The 24,660-nt window shown below is 34.8% G+C and overlaps 1 protein-coding gene across 2 annotated transcripts in view; it reads left to right on the top strand.

The window, feature by feature from the left end:
- The window catches only part of TBC1D19 (TBC1 domain family member 19), a gene marked incomplete at both ends in the record, with an annotated part of 126,740 nt that overhangs the window by 47,317 nt on the left and 54,763 nt on the right, over nt 1-24,660 (top strand). For both annotated transcript variants that reach the window (XM_080697470.1, XM_080697469.1), the window contains 5 exons: nt 3,493-3,565; nt 11,030-11,068; nt 12,725-12,837; nt 16,913-16,987; nt 17,644-17,706. In XM_080697470.1, the coding sequence (XP_080553596.1) occupies nt 3,493-3,565; nt 11,030-11,068; nt 12,725-12,837; nt 16,913-16,987; nt 17,644-17,706 (363 nt within the window). The remainder of the gene's footprint in view (nt 1-3,492; nt 3,566-11,029; nt 11,069-12,724; nt 12,838-16,912; nt 16,988-17,643; nt 17,707-24,660) is intronic.

The raw sequence follows: 24,660 nt of genomic DNA, 5'->3' as shown, positions 1-24,660 counted from the left end.
GCCCTCTCCCCCCCCGCCCCCATTTTCCCTTCCCCCCTCCCACCAATGGTTGTCCAGGTTAACCATGTCTTATTCATAATTTTACACATGTTCAGATGTAGACCCTCATTAATCAAGATCAGCCTTCCTCCTCTCCTATCTTTCCATTCAAACTTTGCTGGTATTTCCCCTCCATTATCTGGAGTCCCACTGGTATCCTTTGTGTTTCCTAGTTTGGGCATATTAGAGGAAACATATGTACCTTCTCCTTCTGTGCTTGGCTGATCTCACTTAACATAATGTTCTCCAGGGCTTTCCATCTTCTTGCAAATGATATAATTTTGTTCTTCTTTATGGATGAATAGAATTCCTTGTGTGTATTTCCCACAGTTTTGCTATCCATTCATCTGTTGATGGTGATCTGGGTTGGTTCCATATTTTGGCTATTACAAATTGTGCTGCTATGAACATAGGTATGCATATGTTGCTGTAGTTCTCTGAATTCAACCCCTTTGGAAAGATACCCAGGAGTGGTATAGCTGGATCATATGGTGGATCTATTCCCACCTTTCTTAGGAATCTCCACACAGATCTCCATAGTGGTTGAACTAGTTTGCATTCCCACCAGCAGTGTAAAAGAGTTCCTCTTTCCCCACATCCTCGCCAGCATTTGTTGTTGTTTGATTTCTTTATGCTTGCCACTAATGAGTGGCTTTAAACAGAAATTTATTCTCATAGTTATGGAGATTAAAATAACAAATCAAGGTAAGTCACACCCTTTCTAAAGGCTTTAGGTTTCACAGAGCTTCAACAAGTTGAATACTCATACAGGCAGATGGGGTGGCATATAAACCATGCATTCTAGACTCTGAATCATCATACCATCAGGCACCATATCATACAGAAAAGGCAGGGGCAACTATTCCTGATGACTTCAGAGGAGAACTAAGATGAGGTTTGAATATGAAGCATTCCCCCAAAGTCGTGTTCTGAAGGCTTGGTCTCCAGTGAGCATCATTGAGAGATGGGGCTTTGGGGAAGGGACGGGATCCTGAGGGCTCGGACTTCATCAGTGGGTTAACTTGTTGCCAGCATTTGGAGGAAGTCAATCAGTGAGGATGTGCCCGGGAAGGGCCTATATCCCTTAATAATACAAAGAACAGGTTATTTTAAAGTAAAATACATGGCTAATAACATAATGATTGTGATAAGAGTAGTATAAAATAAATAGAAGACAGTGGTTGAAAATGGAAGAGTCACATTAAATTTTTTACCTGTTTAGTCATTAAAAATTGGTAACAAAATTCAATGCCTGAAGTGTAGATAAAATTAATTTAATTAAAAATTGAACATAAGGGTGTTTTGTGAAATCAGTACAAAATGAAATGTAGATATTCTTGTGTAGTTTGAATAACTGTGAAGGCCATTAATAAATCACTAACTTAAATAGATAATTAGGAAAGATTAAACTAATTCTATTTTTAAAGGAAGTATGGTTTTAGCAATTAGAATAATAAGAAAATGCTGAGACAAATATTAATAGAAATATTTAATTACCTTGGGAATAATAATAATGTGGATAATATGCAGGTTTTGTATGTTTAAAAATACCAGACATAATTACTTTCCCTAAACATTAGCAGATAAGTAGAGGAAGTCTGAAAAACAAATATAATTTGTTTTCATTTTAGCAGAGAACTTGATAGTGAAATTTTATTTAAAAATAAATTTGTTCTGGATATTTACTATTTTTGTTTGATTAGAAACTAAGTGAAGTACTGTACATAGAAACATAATTCACATGGTCAAATTAGGAATGGATAACAAAAATGTGGTATATTCACACAGTGGAATTTTACTCAGCCATAAAGAACAAAATTATGTAATTTGCAGGAAAATGGATAGAACTAGAGAATATTATGCTAAGTGAGATTAGGCAATCTTAAAGAGGGAGGGTTCTATATTTTCTCTCATATGTAAAAGTTAGATAGAAGTTGGTAAACACAAGAGACTTTAGATAAATGAGAGATTCTAGTAAAATAGTGGATGAGGACTAAGGATGGGAGGTGACGAGGAGGAGATCTACTGAAGAAAACAGTTCAAATAAAGCTATGTGCACATACGAAATTACCAGTACTTTCATTTGGGAGATTAAGACAGGAGGACCGCAGGTTTGAGGGCAGCTTCTGCTAGTACCAAGACTCATCAACCCAGTGAGACCCTGTTACCAAATGAGAAATAAAATTAGGCTGGGGCTGTAACTCAAAGGTAGAATGCATCTGGGTTCAATCCCCAGTAAAACTCACACACACACACATACACACACACACATACACACACACACACACACACACACACACACACACACATGCAGCACTTGGGGAGGGAGGGAATGGAGTGGGATCCAGAGGGAACCAACTGCTGTGTACACATATGTTTCTGTCATTCTGAACTTAACTATAATGTGTAATTACAATACACAAAAAGTATATATAGAAACATAGACATACATATATATATACATACATATATATATCTACCTATATATATACACATATCTATATATATAGATATGTGTATCTATCTATCTATATATGTATCTGTATCTGTATAGATATGAAAGCACAGATACAGGCTTATGTTGGTAATTTTAGGCAGTGATTTTAGGAGATAAAATTGAAAAGTGCTAAATAATGCTGCCAGTGACTATGTGTTTATCTGTGTGTGTGTGTCTCAAGAAAGGTTTGAAAGAAATTCTTTACTCAAAAGGATAATTAACATTCTTACCTTGTTGATTAGTCTGTTACCTAAAAGGGAAAGCCAAGAACAATATGTGAAAAACAACATTTTATTTAAATATTAAGAGCATTCATACTGGTCAAAAGACATCTAAGTAAAAACTTTTATTTTAGGTAGGAAAAATTAAGCAAAATAAATATATTGCTAAAGGGTTTACATTTGGGGAAATGTGTATTGGCTGCTTTCCCATGTATATGGAATTATGTAATTATATTTTTTCCTAATGCTTATATCTGTGTGTGTGTGTGTGTGTGTGTGCTCCTGACAACTGAACCCAGAGACCACTCCTAGCCCCTTTTTAAATTTTTGTTTGTTAGATAACAGGGTCTCACTAGGTTGCTGAGAGTCTCACTACTTTGCTGGGGTTGTCATCAAACCTGTGTTCCTCCTGTTTCAACCTCCCCAGTACTGGGATTACAGTTGTGCACCACCACACCTGGCATATCTTTTCTATTCATGTTTATTTCACATGAAAATATTAAATGTTATATGGCAATACCTGTAGTAAGTAGAATTATGGTTGTTCTGTTCCTCAATTTTAGACTAATGTATTAATGTTTAGATGCCTAATAATATTTTTTTATTTTTTTAGAAATTTGAAAAAATAGATTTTATATTATAATTTTTATGTAAGCTTATGTTTAGGTGAAAGTGATCTTTTAGTGTGTGGCAAAATCTAGGATGTGCATTAATTCTATATATGTTATTTTTCAGAAAGAATGCTTTGTAGAACTTGGATTAAATACAGGACAACTGGGTATAGATGATTCTACACAAGTGCCTCCTGGTTAGTATTTCTCCACAAAAGCATATAATGATAAGTAATAAATGAGAGTAAGTTTAAAGTTTATCTTGATGCTTTCAAATTAATGTAGTAAAATGTTTATATGTAAAAACTAAGCACAATTTTATCTCCCCTTTGTTACTCTTAATTATTGAGTAGGATCCTGTAGTGTACTTAGCAGAATTCAACCAGATTTTGCCTTTTAATCTAATTGTCTTCCAAATAATTTTGAAAAGTCATTAGATCCCTAAGCTGTTTTGTTGGCAGAATCTTTGTTAGCAGCACTCTTGCTTCCCTTACTGGCCGTCAGGATCTATTTTTGTTTTTAAATCACCAGCGTTGGCATCTTCCTCAAGTAGACTTACATTTTAAAAATAATATCTTTTAAATCTTAATCATCCAGACTACTTCTCTAACTTTTCTCTTTTGGTACATGAATACAACATACTTGTCATAAAAGACTAGGGTGCCATTTAACTATAGGAAAAACAAAGTGAAAATTAAGTTAAAAGATGGTTGAGTGGACGGGCGTGGTGGCGCACACTTGTAATCTCAGCACTTGGGAGGCTGAGACAGGAGGATCGCACAGGTTCAAAGCCATCCTCAGCTACTTAGGCTTTCAACAACTTAGTGAGACCCTGTTTCCAAATAAAGTATAAAATAGGTCTGGGAGTATATAGCCCAGAGGTAGAAAAGCCCCTGGGTTTCACGCCCAGTACCACCAAAAAGAAAAAAAGATGGTTGACCTATTTTGTCATAGAAATAATATTAGACTAGGACTAGGGTACTTAGTGTTCTAGTCTTTCTTCTGTCAATGGCTCACTGTAGGACTTTGGTAAAGTGTTATACCTCTTTGGATTTGATTCTTTAAAATAAGTAAGTTTATTATTATTAACATCATAGTACTATATAATAATACTATTATTATTTCTATGTAATAGCAATAATAAATTGTTATTTAGAGCATCCTGTGTTACATGTATTATCTTGTTTTAACCTCTCAAGAGCCCTTAAGATATGTATTATCTCCATTTTAAAAACTTCTGTGAATGCATATAGAAAAGTATATATGTCATGAGGTGGGACAGCTCAATTAGTTTTTACAAATAGAACACATCTATTAAAAATTGCCTGGAACAATATACGGAAGCACCCTTCTTTTTACCTTTTTTCAATCTTTATCCCTTATTTCAAAGACAAGCACTGTTCTGATTTCTAGCAGCATTGATTAGTTTTGCCAATTTTTTATTTTCATATGGATGGAAAACACATAGTATGTCTTTGCTGTCTGACTTTGTTCATCATTTTCTTGGTAAGATTCAGCCATATTGTTTCACATATTTGCAGATAATTTTTCTGCTTTCCAGTGTTCTGCTGTATATTCAGACCACACAATTATCCATTCTACTGTTGATAAACATTTGGAAAGTTTTAAGTTTGAGGTTATTACAAATAAGGCTACTATAAATATTCTAGTCTGTGTCATTTGGTGAACAAATGCTTACCTTTCTGTTGAGTATATCTAGGAATGGGATTTGTGGGTCTTAGGGTTTGTATATATTGAGCTTTAGAATGTAATTGCTAGAAAGTATTCAAAAGTGGTAGTACCAGTTTACACTTCCACCAACGTGCGTGTGAATCATAGCTGCTGTACGTCCTTGTTTTTGCTAATGCTCACAGTATCCCATCTTCTTTGTTTTAGTCATTCTGGTGGTGTATGGTGTCATTGTATTATGGCTTATATGATATGAGGCAAGAGTATTACCACCATTTTAAAGTTGAGTAAGTGGAGATATTAAGTAATTTTCTCATAGTCACAAAAAAGTAAGTGATGGAACCAGGATTCAAAACTAAGCAATCTGTCTCTGAAGTAGTCTATATTGCCCCCTCCTACCACCATTGCTAGCCCTTTCTTACTTTATAAGAATGAATCACATATCTTACAGAAGAAGGTATACTTTTGTTCATGGTCAGTGACAGTCATTCATAAGAAAAGTAAAGGAGATAGTAACACTACTTTGAATTATATTTAAATTTTTCACTTTTGAAATAATGTTTAAGAATTTAAAATTATTCTTAATTTTATAGTGACAATGCTTAGAAAATATAATATACTTTATAACCTAAAGTATAGATTTTCCTTCTTTGAGTCACTCATAAGAGAACAAATATGTGTTGAGACCCTGCTAAGGGGCCAGGAACTGGTGAACAGATGGACGTAAGACATTGTCTCTGCTCTTAGAAAGATATGGCAGTCGGTGATGGAGAAGATTCAGTGTGGTGTTTGCTATTATCAATGTGTAAGGGGAGTTGGAACTTCTAAAGTTGATCATCTCTTGGTTGATGTAGTTGTTTTTTTTGGTTTTTTGGTTTTTTTCGGGTCTGGGGATGGAACCCAGGGGCATTCAACCTCCGAGCTACAGCTCCTGCCCCAATTTTTATTCTTTATTTTGAAACTGGGTCTCATTGAGTTGCAGAGGGCCTCACTAAGTAGCTGAGGCTGTCTGCGAACCGCGATCCTCCGGTCTCAGCCTCCCAAATGCTGGGATTACAAGCGTGCGCCACCACGCCCGGCTAGTTGTTTTTGCTTTCTCTACTTCTCCAAGCAGAACTTCTCAAAAGAGGCTAAATTAGTACTCATCTAATAAGATTGTTTCTAGTGATAGAGAACTTGGATTTTTGCTTTTTGCCTGACTTGAGAATTGCTAGGCAACAGGATTCATCCAAAAGGAGAACAGGGTCCTATATAACTACTTCATTACTTGTTGGCCCATGTCTGTGGCTTTGACTAAATTGGAAATGTAAAGTTAAATGATCAGAAATGTTGCTAATACTTGTATTTTGCTATAGGCAAATTTTGTATGTGAGATTTATGTTGGAGTGTGACAGGAACTGTGCTCTTTTTTACTCACGTTTAAGCCCATTTTCCTGTTTCCCATTACTATTATTCACTTTTTGAAGTGCATTCCTCACTTACAAACTTACCAACTTTCATAAAGAAATCAAGTCCTTATCGTTATACTGTAGAATTCTTATTTAGCAATAACTTTAAATTGGATGCAGATGTTATTTTTACACTAAAATTTACATTTATTTTAAATACACACACACACACACACACACACACACTCACGCATGTGTGCTTACATAGAAGACAGATGTTACCCAAGTGAACAAGATCAGCATTGGGGGGTCATATGTTTGTTATTATTATGTTAATATATATAATAAGGAATCTTATTAGATGGGGTTTCTGATAAATAGGCATTTTCTATAGTTTGTTATATCTTTTTCTGGCAATTTTTTATTGGTGCATTGTAGTCATACATCTTAATGAAGTACAAGATGGTGGAGGCATACATGCACACATCACCCATTAGCCCTTACCCAATTCCCACCCCATTCCTACCCCTACCCTCCTTCTCATGCTCGACTAAGTGATTGACTTTGATATGTTTGTGAATGTACATCATGTACATTAGAGAATTTCCCTCTTTTCCCCTCTCGTACCCTCAATTAGGTCTCCTTATTTGCTCATCTATAGTTTCTCTTTCTTTGTCTAGAATTTCTCTTATGGACCATTTTCTCCCTCGCTTCCACATACTAGGGAGAGCATCCGATTTCTTATTGTTTGTGACTTAGCATAATGTTCTCCAGTTTCATCCATTTCCCTGTAAATGATGTAATTGTGTTTTTCTTTATTGCTGAGTAAAATTCCAAGATGTCTATCAACAGATAAATGGATTACAAAACTATGAGATAGGTATATAATGTCATTTTACAGTTTGTTATTTCTAAAAGAAAAAACACATAGTTTCTGAACTGTGTTTCATGCTGTGTGAAAAACAAAGGATCTTTTTGTCAAATGAGGTTTGGGAAGGGCTATGTCATATAAGTTCTTTTTTGGTGGTACTGGGGTTCCTGGAAGCCCTTCTACCTCCGGGCTACACTCCCAGACCTATTTTTTATAGTTTTGTATTTGGAAACAGGGTCTCTGAAGCCAGCGCGATCCTCCTGTCTCTGCCTCCCAAGCACGGGGATTACAAGCGTGCACCACCACGCCCGGCATATGTCTGAGGCTGCACACTGTGCCTCCAAGTAAACTTATTTTGGCTTGACTTCTCAAACTCATTTTATCAGTGAACTTGTTTGTTTCCTCAAGCAAGATCTTATTAACAGATTCATCTGTTAACATAGTGGTCCAAATAGCACTCTGAGAAACATAGAATTAGAGTATAGATGGGAAATTTTAGTTCTATCTTCTTTGGGTTAGAAAATAGAATTTACAATAGAATAAATGGAGAATTAAGAATTTTAGCTGGCCATGATGGTGCACACCTTTAATCCTAGTATTTAGGAGGCTGAGATAAGAGCAGAAATTAAAATCCAGCCTCAGCAACTTAGCAAGACCATGTTTCAAAATAAAAAGAACTGGGAGTATAACTTGGAGGTAGAATCCACCTGGGTTCAATTTCCAGTAACACACACACACACACACACACACACACACACACACACACAGGATTTACAAAGCAAAAGTATTGTATTTCCCAGAATTGAATAGTTAAATTCTATAAAATAATTATATCCAAATATTGCTTAGTTTGTTCTACTTGGTGTAATAAAGAACTATTATCATCCACTTTTATTAGAGAACAAGAATTGGGTGACAATTTTTGATTCTTTAGTTACCAAGCCTCAGCAATCATAGCTAATTAAAATGAAATAGTATTGTTTTATATGCAGTATTTGAAATAAATATATTTAAATAGTGATAGAAAATTATGCTATGTAAACAGAGATTACAGATATTCTCTTTGGTCATTGTATAATTTGCTCAACTACTGCAGAGACATTAGGAATTTATAAATAAATGAAATAAATATTTTAGTTTATGCAATAAAATTGAAACTATACATACACACATCTATTTACATATATACATATACATATCTAGATAGATAGATAGATAGATAGATAGATAGATGATACTCTGCTTCAGGTATTCTATTTAGAGAGAAACCAACCTTATGGATTATTTTTTATATCTGAAATTTTATCCAATACTGAAAATATACCAAACACATATTAATATTTCACTAAGTAATATTTGACTTTTGTCTTAAAAATCTTTGAGATAATAGAATACTGGCCACCTTTATTATTCATTGTTAGGAATAGTGGTGTGGTTGCATTTGCACTAAGATGTCCTTGAATTACCTCAATCCTGCCCTATTCTATTTGTCCCTCTTCACAGTAGTAGCCTCCATTTCCTCCTCCCTTCCCAGGAGAGCTATGTACATACAAGAGATGTTAACAAATTGGAAAAAGAAATTCAGTAACATTTTATCTTTAGATGTGCTAAAACTATTATCCTAAGACAGATTTCCCTCTCCTTCTATGCCCCATCTCACACCAGCAGGTTACTGAGCCTATTCAGTAAGAACCCTGAAGTTCCTGAGCATGAACAGTCTTTCCAGGAGAGAAATAATTGCCAGGACAGCTGCCAACTTTCCAGGGGACCCAGGCTGTCCTTACTGAGAAGAGTCACTTATAAATTCATGGCCTTTTACATACAGTTAAATCTTTTGTTTTTCTCTAATTTTAAAATATGTTTTATAGAAGTCTAGCATACATGCTTAAAAGCACACAAATCCAAAGTGTACAGATCAGTAGATTTTTTTCAAAGTAAATGCACAGTGTAATCCCCAACCCAATCAAGAAACAATATTACCAGCATCCTAGAAGCCCTCTGTGTACAATTCTACCATCTCCCTGGGTAGCAACTATTCTCACTTCTAACATCATCTAATTTTGTTCCTTATGAAAATAGAATTATATAGTTATGTGTGTTGGTCAGCATTTTATCCTGGTGTCCAAAATACTTAACACAAACAACTAGGAGGAGGAAAGTATATTTTGGCTCATGGTTTCAGAGGATTCAGTCAATGTTTGGACAGCTTTATTGCTCTGGGCCTGAAATAAGACAGAACATCACTGGCAGAGGGCATGACAGAGGAGAGCTGCTCAGCTCATGGCAGCTGGAAAGCAGACAGAGAAGAAGGGGCCAGGGTCAAGATATAGTCCAGAGGCATACCCCTAAAAACAACTTCCTCCAACCATTCCCTACCTGACTACAGTTTTTACCTCCTCTCAGTCTATCCAGATTATTAATTCATCAAATGGGTTAATATACTAATAAGCCTACCAGACTGATATCCTTTTATTTCCCCCATAGTGCCACCTCTGCTGTGCTGGGGACCAAATCTTCAACACATAAGCTTTTGGGGAACATTCAAGATCCAAACCATAATAATATACACGCTTTCATGTCTGGTTTATTTTACTCAATATTCTTTGTAAAATCCATAGTGTTGTATAAATTATAAATCACTCATTTTATTGCTATATTATAATCTACTGTATATACAACAATTTATTTTGTTAGTAGTGGAAACATCCACTACTTTGTTATTAATAATATTGATGTAAATATTCTTGCACATGTCCCTTGATGCACAGATATGCACGTTAGGGCATATTCCTGAGAGTGAATTGCTAATTGTGCATATTATGTGCATGTATTCAGTGTTAGTAAATATTTCCAGTTTTTTATAATAATTGTACCAATTTAACCTCTTACCAGCTTTGTATAAGAAGCTCAATTTTCCCCATATGCAAATTTGCATTTAGAATTATGAGTCTTTTTTTCATTTTCACCATTGGGGTGGTTGTGTACTTCATTATGGTTCCATTGGCATTTCTCTGATGACTAATGTGGTTGAGCAGCTTTTCACATGTTTATTGGCCTTTACGTCACCATTTTTGTGAAGCACCTATTCAAGCCCTTTGCCTATTTGTGTCTGACAGTTGTCTGTGTTTTTCTGTCAGGAGTTCTTTATTTATTCTAGACACTAGTCATTTGCCAAATACACATATTACAAATACATTCTTCCATTCTCTGACTTTCCTTTAACTCTCTTAGTGTTTTTTTGGCAAACAGAAGTTTGTTATTTTAATATGATCTATTTTTTGAGTCTTTTATCCTTATGATTGATACTTTCCATAAAAGTAGCCTTTCTCATAAAACCTCTTGAAATGACATTTATAGAGTGGGATTCTACCTATATTATTAGATAAACTTTAATCCTAGATTGGAGTGGAAGAAGGACTTTATGAAGTCAATAAGTTTTTGTTTTTTACAAAAGAAATCAAAGATGAATGAGAATATATTCTCTTTTAACAAAGAGAAATTAATTCATTAATTTTTTCTTCCAACTAAATGTATGAACTTTTAAATAATTTAGAAAAATTGTCATGTATAAGATAAATATTCTTATATCTTTTTACATAGAGCCATTCATCTTTAAAAATAATTAAAAGTATCAGTACTGAAAAATATACTTCTTACTCTAAGTGTAGTTGATCATATTTATCTGATAATTTTATTTCTTTTAACATTTTTAGAACTTTTTGAAAATGAGCATGTGCGTATTGGGCAAAAAGGTAAGCTGCTAGCTATGTTTATTAAGATTCCTGAAAAAATGAGACAGTTCTAAGTAAATGTCACCATGAAATACCCCCAACTGAAATTTAATCTCTGAAAAGCTAAAAACCTAAATAGGAATAATACTGAACTATATAAATAATATAATGGGAACCTTTATTTAGAACAAAACACTTTATCTTAGCCTTATCAATAAATGTCAGAGGCAGAAGTGCCCAGCTGCTCATTAAAAAGAAAATGCAGGCACACATTCTTCCATGATCTTAGATTAAACCATTCAGCAGTAGATTTTATTTTACAATCAGAGGCAGGTTTTCTCTTTGATGCACCCACCCACCTCTTATTAGCATTAATGAGAATATGCTCCTGCCTCAGGAGAAAATGCAGTCGGACCAGTTTCCACTGACTGCTCACAATAGTAAGACTTAATGACTGAAGCAGCTCTTTTTATCCTGGAGAATAATTTCCTCATCTTTTGAAGATTCTTTTCCTTTTTTTTATAATATAATACTGTGTTGTCTTTGAACTATAAAGTACAGATGAATCTTTGTGTCAAAATGAACCTTCTATAACAGTTATATTATCATTTACCAAACTCCCTTGTTTACTTTTTCAAAATAATATTTATTTAAAATATTTCACTTGCGGGATGTGACATTTTTGTTAAAAATAATTACAAATTAAAGAATATGTTGCATCTTTTTTTATTTTATATGATTCCTTTATTTCTTCTGGCCCTACCATTTTCTTAAAGTATAAGATTTTTTCTTCTTTCAAAATGAACCTTAAAAAAAACTACTGTTAGAAAAACATTAGCCATTGTCCATCTTATTTTTTGTTTGTTTTGTTTTATTTTGTGGGCCTTCATTTCCAGTCTGAATGGTTGATATTTTTAAAGAAAATAAACATAAAAGTGAAAACAAAAGATAATGTATTTCTTGACTGTTTAAGAATATTTTTTGCCTTTTTTAATATAATTTATTGGTGCATAGTAACTACATAACTGTGAGCTTCAAAGTGATTCAACCAACATGCACACATCACTTATTGGTATATTTCCCAGTGCATCTCACCTCTCTCCCCTCTTCTTCCTCTCCATACGTGTTAGTGAGATTGGTAGTGAGACCTTCAAATATGGACATAGAGATTGAAGAATTTTGGCCTTCATAAAGATCTGACTTTTTTTTTTTTTTTTACTTCTTAAAAACTCCTCTTTCTGTTGATTTTTGGAGATAGCTAAGATGTCATCTAATAGAATAGATATGCTACATTGGTACATATTATAATTCTTAGGAGTGATACTTCATGTACCATACTACTAATAAATTTAAAGGTTCTCCAGATTACTTTATTTGATGATAGGATCAAAAAATTATTTTATGTATGCATTAGTAGGTTCAGATCCATGGAGTTGTACTTAAGCAAAGTGATCTCAAGGTACTAGGCATGTAAGAGCTAGAGCAACTTAAGTCTTGAAACTTTTAGAGCTGCAAATAGGGCCACACCAAAATCCAGAGTAAAAGAAGGAAAAGATGGGAGGTAATTATGTCAGCTATAAAGACCAATTGGTTTCCCAAATAATTTGAAATTAAAGAGTTCAGTGATATTTTTTACATTATACATTTTCTAATGATATTTTAATATACTTTTGACAGTTCTAGCAGAACAAGATAGTGCAGCTGCCCAACAATATATCAGACAAGGAAGTCCTACAGCATTGAGAGCTGAATTGTGGGCTCTCATTTTGAATATTTCCAATCAACCTGAGGTAAGAAGGAAAAGGGTGAGTCAAACTTAAGATATTCATGCTTAGTGTTCAAAGATCAGTTATTGGAAATGGAAAAACATTTGCTTCCTTTTGTTTTCAAAAGCACTGTAGTTTGAGATTCTAAGATAAGACCTAACATAATTTAATTATTCTGCTTAACATAGAAGGCTTTGTTATTGATGTGATAACTTAAGGGAGCAAGAAAGAAGTTATAAGGGTAGAGGTGGAAAAAGACTTAGGTTCATTAATAGAAATACTACCATAGACTATGTGTATACATGTGAGTATATATACCAACATCAATCTTGGTACTCCGTATTGGAAGGAAGGGAAATGAGGAGGGGGAACACCAAGAGGGTGTGCATGTATGTCATTGTCAACATGATTTACATTCTGAAGTGAGACTATACTGTACCAATAAAAACACAAAATGCAAAAAATAAATGAATAAAATCATTGGTCATAGAAAAAAGGTTTTGTTATTAATAATTAAAGAGTAATATTATATATAGTTTTATATATTTATAATTAAATAGTATGACTATACATATAAAACAAAATGGGAATTTTTGAAAAATGGAATCTGATAATTTAGATCAGTAAAGATGTGTAATAGAATCGTGATGTTAGAATAAGAAGAAATAAAGAAGGACAACAGTATAGGTAAATTAATGCTTTGCGATTAAAGTTACCTTTGAAATATTTACTACCTGGCAATTTATGTGAAATATTTTTCTAAGTATGAGAACATTTTTTGTACATATAATGAATATGAAGATAAATCTCCAATAGAATAAAAATGCATTTAATAAAGAAAATTTATGTAAAACATCGATTCTTCCTTATGTATCCTTAGTGAATATATAGATGTGTGTGTTTATATATATATATATACATATTTCGAATAAGCTCATTAATCATAGAAACTACTATTCAAAGATTGTAATGGATATTACACTAATAATTCTCCAGCCTGTGATGAACAATATGGGTAATATGGGTTTTAGAATCATATAAACCTGTTTTCAACTCCTAGCTCCCTCAATTTACTAAAACAATATCATTGAACAAGTTGCTTAAATTTCTTCAAACCTCAGATAACCCATATTTAAATATAGATAATAGTTATACCACAATATTGTTGTGACCAGTATACAGAATTATATATGTGAATCTATTAACATAGCACTTAATACATTAATGCTCAAAACTAATGGTAGTAATTAAATAATTACATATTATATATGATTATGTTAAAATTAACTATAACTAATGTGCATGACACTGCAATTGGCATTGATAAGTAAACACCTCAATGGACATGATGCATATACAGAGGTGCGAGGGAGAGGGAGCGAGGCGGGAACTGAGGGATGGCTCAACGAGTGGTGTGCATGTGTGCCTCTGTCACCTTGAACTGCATCATGGTGTGTGATTACAGTGCACCAATCAAAAAAATAAATAAACAATAATAAATTAAGATCACCAAAACTATTCTAGAGTAGTATTTTTCAAATGTCTTTAAGACATACTTTCTCTGTTTTATATAAGAGATACAAAGGTTCTTGAAGAAAATGTAAAGTAGCTTAATAAAAACATGTCAATAATTCTCACCTGAAGAGTAGTCTGCCAACAGAGAAAGTTATCTCTTTTTTTTTCCTTTTTTTTTTTTTTTGTGGTATTAAGGATGGAACCCAGGAGCATTCTACCTACAGCCCTATTTTTTATTCTTTTTTTTTTTTTTTCTTTTTGGTGGTACCGGGGATGGAACCCTTCTACCTCAGGGCTACACTCACAGACCTATTTTATATTTTATTCTGAAACAGGGTTTCAAGCTAGAGAGGTTGGCTTCGAACCTGCGCAATCCTCCTGTCTCTGCCTCCCAAGAACAGGGATTACAAGGTGGCCACCAAGCCTGGCTTTATTCTTTATTTTTGAAACAAAGTCTCACTAAGTTGCAGAAGGACTCACTAAGTAGCTGAGACTGTCCACAACCCACAATCTTCTTGCCTCAGCCTACCAAGTACTAGGATTACAAGCACGCTCCACCATGCCCAGCTAAGATCATCCTTTTTGACCAACCTTGAAGCCTAGAGAACCACTAGGGGAAAAGGGAGATTGGCCAGCTTGGATTGGCTGAATCATCTCTGACAGTGTGTTGAGTGTTGGATTTCACAATTATTCACATCATATATATATATGTGTGTGTGTGTGTGTGTGTGTGTGTGTGTGTGTGTGTAATATATATTATATAAATGTATATGCACATATATAATATATATTATATATGTGTTATATATATATAATATATATATATATATTATATATATATATAGAGAGAGAGAGAGAGAGAGAAAATGTCAGTAGGCGTCACCTGATAAAATTCAATGGCCATTTCTAATGCTGAATGTTTGAAGAAAGAAGAAACACAACCACCTTTATTACAGATTATTTTGATAATATGCCCAGCAAAAACAAGAGATTAAGAAATTGCTATAATTCCTAAGAGATTTTGGTAAGACAAATGGATACAGATAAGTATACAAAAATTGATAGCTTTTCTTTATACTATTAATAACAAATTATAACTATAAAAGTAAAAATGCTCATTCAAAATGTCAGAAATATTAAAATATCTAGAATAAATGTATCATAATTTACTTAACAATGATGCTGATAATGGACCATCTATTTGAAAGAAAACAGTCAGACCTTTTGATAACCAGGTAAGATAACATATTATAGAGATATAAATACATAAATGATAAAAATTAGCAAATTTGGAGAAATATTTGTATAAACATATATTGTGGGAGCCTTGCCAAAAAGGTAAGAAAACCCAAATCCATAAAGGACTTTCAAGGAATTGTCAACATAATCCATGAACAAAATTCAAACATGTTATTGTGAGGGGAAATATTTTGAACACAAATAACAAAAGGCTAATCTTCTAAATTATAAATAGTCTAGTAAATAATAAAGAGAAAGACAATCTAGTAGAAATATTGGTAAATATTATGAAAGGCTAATCACTCAAGTGGAAATCAAGATGGCCAGGATACATGTATGGAGATCTTCAACTTTGTCTTTAGTTGTAAAAGTGCAAATTAACATAACAATAAGATGCCATTTTTCATGTGTGGGGAAGGTACAAGAAGTAAGGATCTAGTAAAATAAGCCTTTAGCCTATAAACTTACCTTTGCCAGTTTATGCCATAGATTAAAAAGCATGGTGTATAATGATATTACAGCATTATGTATAAGACAAATAACCAGAAATAACCTGAGTATTCATCTATAGGGGAATGATTAAAAAATTGTGTTACATCTATACCACAGCTTTAAATATATTGAGGGTATTATGCTTAAACTTAATATTTTATAGTAATTTAGATATTAGGTAGTACAGAGTAATTAAATCTTCTAGCTTTGTGGCCTTGGGCAGCAAGTTACTTTCTCTTTAGTAGCTTCTAAATGTTAATGTGAATAGTAATCACTAACCTATATGATCTTATTGGCAGGGGATTAAATGAGATAACTTATATGTAATGGGTAAAACAGTGCCTAACACCTGGACACTACTTAATAAGTACCATGTTCACTATAAAAATTAAGCGATAATTTAGCAGATATTGATTGAATACCCACCAGGTGTCAGATATTAAGTGATGAGAAAAGGCATATTTATTGAATATGTACTATTGGTTAGGCTTGGCAGATATAATAGTGAATAAAAAGGAATTTCTACTCTCTTTGTGTTTATAATACTATTTTTTTTGAGGGGTTGGGGATGGAACTCAGGGGCATGTGACCTCCGAGCTACACCCTCTGCCCTATTTTTTACTCTTTATTTTGAAATAGGGTCTCACTAAGTTGCAGAGGGCCTCACTAAATAGCTGAGGCTGTCCACGGACCGTGATCACCTGGTCTCAGCCTCCCGAATGCTGGGATTACAAGCATGTGCCACCGCGCCCGGCTTATAGTACTATTATTGAGTATTATTTATTAAAATTCTGGAGGGTGACTTCTGTAACTGTGATTAACCTTTATTTATTTGTTCTACTTTTAAATTTAGGATATTTTATATTATGAGCAGCTTAAGACGAATGTGATACAACATGACCTTTTGGTGGATAGTCTAATTTATAAAGTAAGTAAAAGTATGTATAGTTCTTCGTATTTCATTAATATAATTAAAAATTAAATGTTTTTTTTTTTATCCAGGGCTTCCACTATGTACAGTAATATATATTAAACTTGAAAATAATTTTATGTGCTGGGCGCAGTGGCACATGCTTGTAATCCCAGCTACTCTGGAGGCTGAGGCAGGAGGATCACTTGAGCCCAGGAGTTTGAGACCACCCTGGGAACATAGCAAGACCAAAAAGGAAAGAGGGGAAGGGATGGAAGGGTACAGAGCAGGAGGGAGGGAGAATTTCAGTGATTAAATTAAAGCAGTAATTTCAGACCAGACTGATTTGGTTGATTTGGAGTGTTATGATTGTATCCATTTGTCTTTTCCAGTTTTATGACACCTAAATATTAGATTAAATTGGTATAAAATTGAATTAAACAATAAACAGTTACTAATAGAACCTTAAAAATTATAAGGAATTAAAGGTTAAATAATGTATCATGTGTCTTAGTCTAGGAAATATATAGCAGAGATAAAATCTAATTGAAGAAGTTTATAATTATATATAAAGTAATAAATAATTGCAATATTATCTCTAAATGTATGTATGCTTTAAGACTATGGACAGATTCATTTGGGTTCTTTTCAGTACTCTTTACTTCTAATTATAGGATGTGAAGCTGACAGCAAGCAATGATGATTATTATTTTGTATTTGAAGATTATTTATATCAGGTATGTTTAAAAATTAAAATACACAATTTTTCTTTTAGGTTTTCTCTTTATTGTTATTAAAGACATCTGAAATCCAAGCCATGTTTATAAGATTGTGTTCTAAAGTTGGAATAGGGTTTATTTTTGCTCTTAGAGTAGGATTGGATGGGAGAATAATAGTTCCCTGCCGGGCGTGGTGGTGCAGGCTTGTAATCCCCGCGCTTGGGAGGCTGAGACAGGAGGATCGCATAGGTTCGAAGCCAGCCTCAGCTACTTAGTGAGGCTTTCAGCAACTTAGTGAGACCCTGTTTCCAAATAAAATATTTTTTAAAAAGGTCTAGGAGTATAGCCTGGAGGTAGAAAGCCTCTGGGTTCCACCCCTAGTACCACCAAAAAAAAAAAAATAGTTCCCTAAATGAGTTTTTAGAAGGTTCTTTTTAGTCATATATAATATACAGGAGATACTGACAGGTAAGTTTGTCTTTGTTGTTGGTATAGGTTCTTAAATTGAATTCATATTTAATCCATCCTAAGAAAGTTAGAGGAATTACTTTACAAGATACTTTTTTATTTAAAATATTGAGTAAATAATTAAATGTTTTGAAGTCAGTGTTTAGTGTCATGATTATTGTTTGGTCATTTCATATGATATCATGGATGCTTGAATCCTTCCCTAGTTCTTATTCACCTCTACAAATATAAAATAATTTATCATGAATAAGAAGTAATTTATATAGAACTACCTGGATGATTTTTATAAAGATTATGCATATTTATTAATAATTTGATTTTGAATGAATGTCAGTATAAATAAGAGAAATATATATATTTCATATAACAATTTATTCCTCATTAAATATAAATCAGTCCTAGATCTTTGGATTTTGTTTGGTAATGGTGTGTATATGTTTAAAAAAGGAGATAAAAGTTAAGAATCTCTCAAAAAGGCTTAATTAATCATATACTCTTAAAAGCTGAAGTATAAAGACTTTAAAAATGTAATTTGTAAAATTAAAATTTAAAACAGCACTAGAAACAATTTTAAGAGATTTTTATTTCAAGTATAAAATTTAAATTTTTATTTTAAAAAGTTTTAAATTCATAAATATGACATTAGCTGTTAACTAAAAGTTGGAAAATTTAAATATCTTCTGAAAGTTTATTTGCTTGTGTAGCACAATGCCTATTTCTTAATATTTAGTAAATTTTTGAATGTGTAAAGTTAATGCATCATGTATATAGTAAAACTAACTTACTGATAACCTGTGCCCTTCAGAAATATTTAGAAATTATCACTTCTGGAATGGTGTCATAAAGAGTTCCACAGAACTAGAGTTTCCCCAGTAGGAAAAACTAAAGAAGGAAAACTATTAAAAAAAGAAGAAAAAATTAAAGTCTCTGGAAACTGTCCTAAAGTTATATATCATGGCAAAATGAGGAAACATTTATTCAAGAAAAGCTACTAAATCAGAGTAAAACCCATTTGTGGCATATGAGTCATGCCTACTTTTTACTTCTCCCCACCCCTGATCATCGTGACAGAGATCCATTTCAGTTAAGTGTAGCCAAGAAGAAGCGGTTCCTTTTCCCTCCAGCTTCTAGTCAAGGGCTACAAAATTTCCATACGAGAGGCAGCTGACCAATATTTCTCACTCCATCAGCTCTGTTTTGTAGATGCTGAATTCCAGAAGTGCTACCAAGACATTAGAGACCCCCTTTTCATAGGGCAGAGATTTGGCCCAAGGCTTTACCTGCTCTTGCAGGTCAAGAATACTAGAATACTGCCCTCACCTCACCTTTTCATGGGGTGGAGATTCCACACTGGGAAAGAAAGACAAGCTGCAAAGACCAGAGGCTTTGCCCCCCACCTAGTGCCTTCCTTTCTCATAAAGCAGAAGTGTCACTTTGGGAGAAGTGAATCAATATCCCCACTCCAGCTCCAGAGCAGTGAGTGACTTGGGGTTTTTGTTTGGAGTGGGGAAGCAGTCATAACACCAGGACCTCTAAAGATCACCTCAGAGAGCTGACTTTATACGGAGTAGGATCAAATTCCAAACTAAAACATTAGAGATTTTAATGGAGAATGACTAAGAGGAGGCTAATAGCTCCAAGAGAGTAGCAAGTTAAAACATGAATACCTTGTGCTACAGTGGTGACATGTGAGAGGACTCACTGTGGGTCTTTAAAATTTTTTTTAGCTCAATATAAAAATGAAGAGCCAGAAATTTTAGTTGCCAAGCTAAGAGTTTCATTGCAGAGCAAAAGGAAACACCACACTTAAAAATGTGGTAGGGTGCTAAAAAGAGAGACACTGCTGCCCCATGGATCTTCAGGGTTTATATCTAAGTCCTATTTCTTAATCTTTGAGAGCCAGAAGCTAGAGCTGGCCAAGGCCCACAACAGGGTATGTTTTCATCACAACAGGGTATGTTTTCATCAGTAACTTGGAGAGAGGATACATGATATTTATCAATCTCCATTTAAGTCCTCCTATCTCCATTTATGTTATCTTTGTTGCTATGCCAACAGCCTACCTGATGCAGTAGTACATGGTAGTACATGAGTCATCTGCTCATGACTGGGTCAACTAGTTTTTGAGTGAGAATGAGAGATACAGTTGGGAGGAGTCATGATGGGATAGGTACAAACCTCAAAGACTCTTTAGAAATGACCTTTCCCAAAGAATTTAAGTCAGAATAGGATTTAGGATTAAAAATGCTGGAATACAGGGAGCTAATATGTTTAAGGCACTCAGAGACTCAAATCAACAAGCAGGAAGACTGCTTCTTGGCAAGGGAAGAAAAGCAGCCAGAACTCAATAGAGCGACGACAGTCAAAACACGGTGGAATCAGAAGCAGCAGAGAGAACAGAGGGCTGAAAAGAGCACCACACATCTCTCCTGGTGAGAGGAAAGCAGCAGCAGCACCATCTTGCTGAGCTCATGTGGGGCTGGTGGCTGCTGGAACCAGCACATCCCAGAGACCAACTCCAGCAAAGAAGCAGCAGAGTCTTGTTGAACAAGCAACTACAGACCATCATCAAAAGCAGTTGTGCTCTTCTTTCCACACTGGACAAAGACCTAATTACCCAGATGGGCCAGCTAGATCCTGCGGCTGCAACTGAACTTTTCTGCTTGCAAAGACCCAAGTGGTGCTCATCAAGACCATGAGTTAACAAGCTATCCCAGTAGGAGATCACCCTGCCGGCCACAGGGCCTTGTGTGGCAAGGAATAGACTCACTGGGTCTGTGACTTTGCAAATCACCTCTACAAAGTTGAGCTATAGTTGGACACAGCAGAAACATGAATCAGACAGCCCCTATGGACATTCACGTGAGATGGACCAAGAGTCCACAGCTCACAACACTCTTGCAGGGTCTCAAGCGATCACAAGAGGACAGCTAGCCACAATGTCTGTGAGTTTAAATAACTCAGACTACTAAGTAGCAGGCTCAGAAATCTATAAAATCTTGCCCCGCTTATGTTTGGACACCACAAGCACCAATGCCAAAGACCAACAAGGGCTCACATGACCTCAACCATCAAGAGCAGCAGTGATGTCCCCAGGGCTAAGTAACTGAGCCACCTAAGCCACAGACTCAGAACAGTACAATTTCTCTTTCCTGCCAGAGCTTGGACCCTAAAATCAAGGAGGCCAGGGGCCAGCAGGGGTTCATGTGATCACAACTATGTACTGGGAACTCAACACTCTCTCAACCAGAAGAGTTTGTGCCTGGCGTGCATGCATGCCAGTGACTGACAATGCTCCATGTGATTGTAACCCAGCAGGTCAATGATGGTATCCTTGGGCCATTAAAGCTTAGTGAGCTCGACCACAAGCGCATAATGTAACAAACACCGGCCCTGCTGAGCTTAGGCTTATTGACCACAAAGACAGGAAGTCAGCACTCTACAATTTAATGGGTTCATAATCAGCAGAGCAGTGGTGGTGTCTGTGGGTCATTAAATCCCAACTAGCAGGCTACAGGCTTTGAATAGAACATCATAGTCTCTGGCCCTATGGAATTTGGGCCTGGATAGCACAGCCACTTGCAACCAATGAGAGACTCCTGTTTGCCTGCACTAAGAACTATATCTTTTTAAAGAGGCTCTGGGAACAAACTCAAAAGTTTGATTATATAAAACAGACTTGTAAAGGAAATATATACCCCCAGTATAGACCTTATTATAAAGAAATAACAAATAGGCACAGGACTCACACACAAAGAGGAGGAAGATGCCAAGACAACAGAAATACAAACATGAGAACTCTGAAAAAATGAGAATGGAGAGCAATGAGGTAACAATAAATTCCCACAACTCAACAAAGGATATCACCAATATTGGCCTGTAGGAAATGCCAAAAGGAGCCAGGCGTGGTGGTACATGCTTGTAATCCCAGCATTTGGGAGGCTGAGACCGGAGGATCATGGTTTATGGACAGCCTCAGCTACTTAGTGAGGCCTTCCACAACTCAGTGAGACCCTGTTTCAAAATTAAGAATAAAAAATTGGGCAGGGGGTATAGCTCGGAGGTCAAATGCCTCTGGGTTCCGTCCCCAGACCTGAAAAAAAAGAAAGAAAGAAAGAAAGAAAGAAAGAAAGAAAGAAAGAAAGAAAGAAAGAAAGAAGAAAAGAAAGAGAAAAGAAAAGAAAGAAAATGCCAGAGAGAGAATTCCAATTGTGTGTGTGTGTGTGTGTGTGTGTGTGTGTGTGTGTGGTACTGAGGGTGGAACCCAGGTGTTTTTCTACCTCCAGGCTATACTCCCAGACCTATTTGGAAACAGGGTCTCACTAAGTTGCTGAAATCCTTATTAAGTAGCTGAGGCTGGCTTTGAACCGGTGTGATCCTCCTGTCTCAGCCTCAAAGCGCTGGGATTACAAGTGTGCACCACCACGCCCATCCATCTGAATTCCAAATTTTAGCCATTGCTATGATCAAAGGCCTCAGTGAAAGTGTACAGAAAATGAAAGAGCATATTAATAAAGAAATTGAGGCCCCAAATAAGAACAAAAAGAGGCTTTTGAGCTAAAAGAAGGAGTCAATAAATGAATTTTAGACCACAATATAAACTGCCCCTGGCAGGCTAGACCTCATGGAAAACAGAGTATCAATCTTGGAAGACTAAAAACATAGTCAAAAATATAGAGAAGACAATAAAACAACATGACCTGAACATCAAAGAAACATGGGATAATATAAAATGACCTACTTGTGGATAAGAAGCATTGAAGGTCTAGAAGCACAAACCAAGGGTGTCACTGACCTCTTCGAAGATAATAACAGAGAATTTTTGAAATGTAGAAAAAGACTTGGACATCCATATACAGTAGACATTCAGAATACCAAAAAGACAAGACCAAAGAAGGACTATTCTATGCCGTATAATAATAAAAATGACTAATGTAGAGGCCAAGGGAAGAATCTTAAAAGTGGTGAGAACAAAAGAACTGTGTCATTCAGGGGAGAAGCAATAAAAATCACTCCAAACTTCTCAAGTCTTGAAGACCAGCAGGGCCTGGTATGATGTACTCCAGACCCTGCAAGAAAACAACTTCCTACCAGTACTACTGTATCCAACAAAGATGTCATTTAAAATTGTTGGAGAAATAAAAATATTTTAAGACAAGCAGAAACTACAAGAATTCATGACCAACAAGCTAGCACTAGAGAAAATACTTAAAGAAATAAAACAGAACAAAAAAGAAGCAAATTCCAGAACTAGAGGAGGGGCAAACTCTACCAGATAGGTAACTAAGCAATGGAGAAATAACATTATATAAACAGAAAATAGAATATAAAATGTCAGGAAACAAAAAGCATATTTCAATAATAACACTGAGTCAAAGGCTTCAACTCACCAACTAAAAGGAATACCCTAGCAATGTGACTTAAAAAGTGTAATGCAACTATATGCTGCTTGCAACACTCATATTCATCAGAACAGACTTTAAAACACATCAAAACAAACAAGGTCACTTATTAATAAAAAGAACAATCCAATAAGAAGATATAATTATATCAAATGTTTGTCCCCACATTATCCCCTCTTCAGTACCTCAGTTCTCAAATAGACACAAATACAATAATATCAGGAGACTTCAACACACCACTGTCACCATTAGATTGAATCTTCCAGGCAAAAGATGAGGAAAGACTCTTCTAACTTAAAGAACACTAAACCAAATGGACCTAATATATATAAGCAGAATATTTCAACCAACAACAGCTGAACACACATTCTTCTCAGCTGCTACATAATTCTCTCCAAAATAGACCATATTCTGGGCCACAAAGCAAGTACCAGCAAATTTTTAAAATGTAATGTCATTCCCTACATCTTCTCAGATCACAACGGAACAAAAGTAGAAATCAATAATAGGAAGACTGAAAGAAATTACATAAATACATGAAGACTGAATGATACATTCATGAATGAGGACTGGATCAGAGAAGAAATATGTGGAGAAATTAAAAAATCCTAGAATTAAACAAAAATAGATACACAATGTACCAAAATCTATACGACACGTTGAAAACAGTTTTAAGAGGAAATTTAGAGCACTTAGTGCTCTTAATGAGAAAAACAGTCACCAAATAAACAACCTAATGACATACCTCAAGGGCCTTGAAAAATAGAAACAGTCTAATCTCAAAGCCAGTAGAAGGCAGAGCCTTCTAATTAAAATCAGAGCAAAAATCAATGAAATAGAGAAAAAAGTACAAAGGATCAACAAAAAGCTGGTTCTTTGAAAAAACTAACAAGCTTGATAAACCCTTAGGCAACTTATCCAAAAGAGAGAATCAATTCTAATTATTAAAATCAGAAATGAAAAAATACATCACCACAGATAGTGGAGAAATTCAGAGCATCATGAGAAAGTATTTTGAAAATTTATATTCCAATAAACTGGAAAGTATGGAAGAAACTGACAGATTTCTAGATACCTAAAACCCACCTAAAATGAACCAAGA

This window comes from Muscardinus avellanarius (genome assembly GCF_963383645.1).
Source record: "Muscardinus avellanarius genome assembly, chromosome: 6".
Classification (NCBI taxonomy): domain Eukaryota; kingdom Metazoa; phylum Chordata; class Mammalia; order Rodentia; family Gliridae; genus Muscardinus; species Muscardinus avellanarius.
The sequence above is the reverse complement of the archived record's forward strand: the minus strand, read 5'-3'. Positions and strand labels throughout refer to the sequence as shown.